General features: G+C 31.7%; 1 protein-coding gene across 26 annotated transcripts in view; it reads left to right on the top strand.

Annotated features, from left to right (window-relative positions):
• The first annotated feature begins 3706 nt into the window (after nucleotides 1-3706).
• Nucleotides 3707-7049, top strand: part of LOC111394475 — a 35330-nt gene continuing 31987 nt past the window's right edge. For 8 of the 26 annotated variants that reach the window (XR_002702599.1, XR_002702592.1, XR_002702601.1 and 5 more), the window contains exons 1-3: nucleotides 3789-4156; nucleotides 4451-5016; nucleotides 5106-5176. Coding sequence is in view for 4 of the 26 variants with exons in the window: in XM_023020315.1 (XP_022876083.1) it covers nucleotides 4079-4156 (78 nt within the window). In the remaining 22 variants the exon portion in view is untranslated. The other 18 variants (XM_023020318.1, XM_023020314.1, XM_023020316.1 and 15 more) reach the window with 16 other exon arrangements.

Below are 7049 nucleotides of genomic sequence, written 5' to 3'. Positions count from 1 at the left end.
TTTCATACGACAATTTCAATATTATAAACAAAATAATTATATGATAATGTTACAAACACCTTGTGGACACTTATTAAAATTTTTTAGAGAATTTAAACCTTATAGAGTTCAGCCAGCCCAGCGTGGCGATAAATGAGAGAAAAAGCCAATTCTTAATAATGAAATGAAAAATAAAAGAATATTATATAAAAATGTTCTAAAAACAGGAATAGAAATGAATATAGAAAAAATCATTGAACAATTAGAAAAGGTTTATAGAGAAAATCCATTATTATTTTGGAAACCACATCATCCAAAAGTCAAAATAGAATTAATAGAAAAATGTTATAATAAGAGTAAGACCAATAATGTATACAATAGAAGATATACAAGAATTTAAAAATCAGATAAAAGAATTGTTAGAACAAAAACTTATTAGACCCAGTAATGGACCTCATAGTAGTCTAGCCTTTATGGTTATGAAACACACTGAACAAGTTAGAGGAAAAGGTAGAATGGTTATAAATTATAAAGAATTAAACAAATATACTAAATTTGATTGTTACTTTCTACCAAATAAAGAAGTACTAATAAATCTTGTAAGAAAAAAATAATATTATTCTAAATTTGATTGTAAATCAAGATTTTGGCAAGTAAAAATAGAAAAAGATAGTATACAATATACTGCATTTAGCACACCTCAAGGAAAATATGAATGGTTAGTTATGCCATTTGGTTTGAAAAATGCACCACAAATATATCAAAAAAAGATGGATAATATATTTAAAAAGTTTAACGAATTCCTAATAGTTTATATTGATGATATATTAATATGTTCTAATAGTAAAGAAAAGTATATAAATCATTTAATCTAGTTTATTAATGAATGTAAAAAAGAAAAAAATTGTACTATCTAAAAAAAAATCTATAATAGAAAAACAAGAGATAGACTTTCTTGAATTATCAATAGATAAAAGAGGGATAAAATTACAGACTCATATATCCAAAAAGATAGAAAGTTTTTCAGATAAATTAGAATCCAAGGAACAAATTCAAAATTTTTTAAGATATTTAAATTATGTAAAAGAATTTATTGAAAATCTTTCTAAGAAAATACATAAAATCCAAGTTTTACTTAGAAAAACAAATACTAAGGGATGGAATGAAGAACATACAGAAATAGTTAAATCATTAAAAGAAGAATGCAAAAATTTACCAAAATTAAGATTACCAGATGAAAAAGATAATTTGATTGTTAATACTGATGCCTCAGATAAATATTGGACAGCAATATTAAAAATAGATCTTAATGTAATTTGTAGATACTCAACTGGAACATTTAACTAAGCAGAAATAAATTATACTACTCATGAAAAAGAATTACTAGCAATTATTAGAAGAATAAAAAAGTTCTCATTGTTTTTATTATCCAAGAAATTTATTATTGAAACTGATAATTCTCAAGTTGCAGGACTAGTAAGGAATAAGTTACCCCCATAACCACAATACAGAAGGCTTCATAGATGGCAAGCTTATTTAGCATTTTATAATTTTGATATAGTCCATATTAAAAGAGTTAATAATTTTCTTGCAGATTTTCTCAGCAGAAGCATAAAATTTGCTGATGGATAAAGTCAATGTCATGGAGGTATACCAATCTATTATACATATACAAGAGAGGACAAATTTTCTTAAAGAAGAATCTGAAGATATAAGCTTTGGAGCAACCCAGATTTCAGAGATATTCAACTCAAATATGAAAATATTGTTGAATATCACTACTGAGCATCGTAAATATGCCATAGAAATCAAAAATCAAATTGATACTATTTCAGCACAACTAAAAAATATACTGTTTGAAACAGATATACCAAAGAGCTCAGAAATGAGTTTTCCAAATCAATACCAAATAGGGACAGCTGGAAGCAGCAGTGGACCTAGACGTGACAACATACCAATTGATAATAAAGGAGATTCCATTTCTGTATTATCAACCAAGAAAATTATGATACATGGAGATAAAAGAGATATCAAAACAATCAGCATCATAGACCAAGAAGATAAAATCCCTTTAAATCCAAACGAAGAAAAATATGCCGAAATAGTCAAAATTGCTTATGCAATAAAAATAAGTGATTCATATTTCATTTCTCCGGAAAATAATGTTAATCCCAGAATAACAGCCATGGAAGGAGGTGACCCTTCATTTGTAAAAATCATGACAGACTGTGGATTCATGGATTTGATTTATCCAGGAAAAGATTTTATTGTAATTTCAAAGTTTGATGACATATTCATTAAGGAAGTATCTAGATTTGCCAAGAGAAGGAATATATTTTTAAAATTATATTTAATCAATCCAGAATATGATGGAATTGTTTACTATCCAGTTGAACACATAATCTCAATTGGATATGTTGCGGCCAATTTCTGAATTGATGTTACAGAGAATAATAGAAAAGTCCCAACAGTGACAAAATCATGGATCAGACATAGAAGAGCACTTGAAATTAAAGCCATCTACAATATTACCAAAAATTTATTTGATAAAAAATTCTTATGCCTGTGCCAATATGAAAATTGGATGTTGGTATCCAATGGAGGATATGCAAAATCAGAAATTTTAAAAGACTATATTACAAGATTTGATATACATCAATTTCTAGAATGTCCTACCACTATAAAAGAATCCTGCCAGCTAAAGAAATGCCCCAACTGCATGTGAAAAAATAAAAGAAGAATACAAAACACCTTTTGACAAAGGTGTATGAAGGACAATAATACTACATGTGAAGACATTGAAGATAAAGAGCAATAATAGAAAAAGATGCTCTTTAGATAAAAAAGTTGAACCAGCATGTGAAGATGTAGGCCCAAGGAAGAAAATAGAAAGGCAAGTGTGTCTTGCTGATATATTGAATGATGTAATAGAGTCTCAAAAACTTGTATAAATAGAGACACTACCATAGAAGAATATCATCTCGTCCTATCTTGAATTCTCGAGTTGTAAGCAATAGCCCATTCACAGTTTGAAAAACCAATTTTTCTGGAAATCCCTTCATACCAAATAGAAGTCTTGTATCAATCCAGATAGAAATAAAATTCCAATATTTTGATATCAACATATTTTTCTAAATCTTTTTCCCATAGATTCTTGAAGGATCTAATAGAAAGTTTTCTTCTTATTTTAGCAAAAAATAGTTTTTCTTTAACAAAAATCTAGGATTTTATTCTTTAGAAGTTGATATAGTAAGAGCAAGTAACTGAAATAGTAACAATTCTGTGAAGGCAGAAGGCCGTTGAAGGAAGCAGTTTACAAATTCAGAGCTCGAAGGTCACTCGGTTCTAAGAATACAAATCTAGATCAAACTTAAGGTAAAACTATTAAATTTTTGCTAAAATTAGAATGAATCTTTTTAAGATGATGATTATTTTGATAAATGTCAGGATATACAGTTGAAGGATTAGATAATTTATTAGAAAGAATATTAGAAGAAATAAAGAATATTATACCTCAATTAAAAAATACAAATTTACCATTTGAAGAATATGATATTTTATTAAAAAAATATGATATATATATTGCAGATTATTCTTATTTATTAGATCATAGAATGATTTTTAATTTAAATATCTAAAATAGAGTAAATAAAAGATAAAATATTTAAAAAATTAGGACCTATGTTACAATATAAAAAAAATCATTTCGGTAATACCGATATTTCATGAAAAGGAATACTCACGTGTCAAATAGAAAAGTCTCCTTATCAATGCTCAGCCACATCCACAGATCCCAGACTATGGTAATAATTCCTTCTTGTAATCGTTATTAATGTCAATTTCCATATCTGCCTCCTATTTGATCTCTGTATATTTATCAAGGGAGACTCTCCGCTCCGAATGTATAAACCCTTTTGATCAATTTTTGATGGTTTTGTTTGAATTTCCGTCGCTCATTAACAGAAAAAAGGTACCATAGATTGATACTTCGCGTTGATTTCGGAAAACAGCCTCGCAATGAGTGAAATTGAGGAGCTGGAGCACGAATTCCATCTCCACCCATTTACAAAGAGATGTGAAGAAGAGTGTGACAGTTCTCATGTGGGCTTTGCACAATTCCGGTGGAAGGAAAATTTCCATATTCATCAACCAGCTCAGAAGATTCCCATGGACGCGAGTCAGTACTATATTTCTTGGCTCTATTTAGTTTTCGAGTAGATGTTTATTCGTATTTGCCAGGAGATGATGGTTTGGATTGATTGAATGTTGTTTATTAAGATTTGGCTTCCATTGGATGTAGGATTTGCCCGTTATCAAACTGTGATTTATATTTAGTTTTATTATTTGGTGTTTTTGTCTATGTTAGATTGGATTTCTTCGTAGAATTTATTTTTAAAATTATGAAATTATATGAAGAGAAACTCGCCTCATTGCTTGCCTATACTAAAGGAGTCTTTCACTGATTTAGCAGGGCGTGAGAGACGACCTGATGAACTCACATGTTGGCCAAGCCCTTTCTGTGTCATTCCCGCTGAACCCAAAACAGAACCAAATGAATCATGGCTAGCAGAGTGAGATAGACAACCTGATGATGTCATGGGTTGGCTAAGCCCTTCCCGTGACATTCCTGCTGAGCTCAAAGCATCACCAATCGAAGATCTTTTTAATTGGAACTTTGTTCTTTTCTTTAGGTGTTTTTAGGTAAAGCAATTTTTTGGTGATAGCACTGTACTTGATGTGGGTGGTTAAGGTTTTATCATTTATTGGCCGTTAAGACATTAAATAGTTTAGATTCGGATTTTTATCAAGTTTTTGTTTTGCACATGGTTCATTAGTTAAAAGTTTGATCTTTCTAATTGACACTTTAGGCTTTTATTTGGGTTATTGTTTTGCATATATTACTGTGACTTTCTCGATGATAGCATTAAGCGTGGCCTTGGATTACTCATTATGGAGCTAAAAGTGGAAAGGAGGTTCAACCTTATGAAAAGAAGACATGAAAGGAACTCGAGAAACAAGATATACTAAGGCAAAAAGGTTTGACTTTCCATTTTTAAATTTGAACCTTGACTTTAATTGAATTTCGTTAGTCCGAGTTACATGTGAATGATGCTTCCATTTTGCAGGATGTTGGCAACCTTATGACTGCTGCTCTCATTACTGTGCATGAAAACACTAGTCTTGAGGATGCTGTGAGGTATTAACTTCTTTCCTTTGATTAAATTTTACTTAACATAAATTTGATCTAAGTTTTCTGCTTGGTGGTGTAATTGGGAATTTTTCTTTGCCTTGATTCTGCAACTCTACCAAAATCCAATCTTGATATGGAAAACCGGCAATCTTGGTTGATTGATCCTAACGATTCAGTGCTCAAGAGTAATCTCCACAGGTGCAGGACTCATGGTTGTCATCAATGAATTCCATCATTAATTGGTATCGAAGCCACCCCAGTTTGGCAAAACGGCAATTGTAAGACAAGTTGTTGTCCTCTTGATGATATACTTGATTCTTGGTGTGGTTATATATTCTTTTAATAGCGATAATTTTAAGGGCTCTGGGATCACAATGTGGTTGATAGTTTGTATTTTTGCATTGTCAGTACAATTGGATATAGCGATATGTACTGCCACCATGTTGTTTTCCATCATGTTTGTGCTTGTAGGATAAGACCCTTTTTTTTTTTTTTTTTTTTTGTCTCAAATGTGAAAGGATATTGTTAATTCATGATTCCCTTTAATCATTTTTAATTTTGCAGGAATATGGTGTCGGATTAGTGGTATTTTCCATTAAATTAGTAGCAATTAGATTAGCTAAGTGATCAAACCTAAGTTTTATTGCTTAACCTAATAGATAGTAAGCTCAGTTTAGCGTTTTCTTTTGTGCATGAGCCCGTGTTTATACTTTTTAGTTCAGTGGAGTAGAGTACATTATAAGTTTCTGAAATCTAAATTAAATTGCTTAGAGATATATAACTAGAAATTGAACTTTTCCCCAATTCTGTTACCCTTTAATCTTAAACATGAAATATGGGGTGTATTGTAGAAAATTATTGCCAACATATGAGAAATTATGAATTGAGATCGTAGGTGGATTCCGGATGGGCAGCTATGCCCGACGGTCCCAAACTGATCAAACTCCAGTCATTGGATTGAAGATGTTTTGCTGCAGATCTCATTCCATAGATATATAACTAGAAATTGAACTTTTCCCCAATTCTGTTACCCTTTAATCTTAAACATGAAATATGGGGTGTATTGTAGAAAATTATTGCCAACATATGAGAAATTATGAATTGAGATCGTAGGTGGATTCCGGATGGGCAGCTATGCCCGACGGTCCCAAACTGATCAAACTCCAGTCATTGGATTGAAGATGTTTTGCTGCAGATCTCATTCCATGCACTTGGGCTGATAGTGTTTTTAAAGGTTCTGATATTGATACAGGTGCAAATTGCATATATTCGCTCCTTGGTGCATCTCTTCTAGGTTGGGCCTTTTTTGGGTTGGTTAGGTAGTTATCCATGCTGTATGGTCTCTAGAGTCATTCAACAAGAAAGTTCTCTTATACGTTGTACAGCATAATATAATTTTAATACTGTTGTGATTATTTGCAGATGTTATTGATGTAGCCATAGAGTGGGCAAATAGAAATGTCAAGAGTAACCCATGTATCTCTGAGTTGATTGAACTTAGAAGAGTTGATACTGAGACAAAGATGTTCAAATGTGCAAGAACTGCAAATAGGGCAGAAAGATGATATTAATAGTTATGTGGATTCAGGCAATAAAAAGATTGTTGACATGGGGCCTGCACCATCATTTTCACTCAGAAGGCATTCAGCCAAAAAGAGTTATCATAGGCCACCAGTACTCGTCGGCGTCGTTAAGGATCGGGGAAAATTTTACTTTTGTATGTGCAACCCCCCCCCTCCCCGTCCTTTCTTTCGGACAATGGAGGAAGCAGGATTGAATCCGAAGACTTCTTGTGTTGGTGCTCTGGATGAGATGGTTTGTCCTGGTGGTAAAGAGGCCTTTATTACTCGCATAATTGAAGACAGTGCTCAACTGAAAC

Source organism: Olea europaea, chromosome 5, assembly GCF_002742605.1.
Source record: "Olea europaea var. sylvestris chromosome 5, O_europaea_v1, whole genome shotgun sequence".
Lineage (NCBI taxonomy): Eukaryota > Viridiplantae > Streptophyta > Magnoliopsida > Lamiales > Oleaceae > Olea > Olea europaea.
The sequence above is the reverse complement of the archived record's forward strand: the minus strand, read 5'-3'. Positions and strand labels throughout refer to the sequence as shown.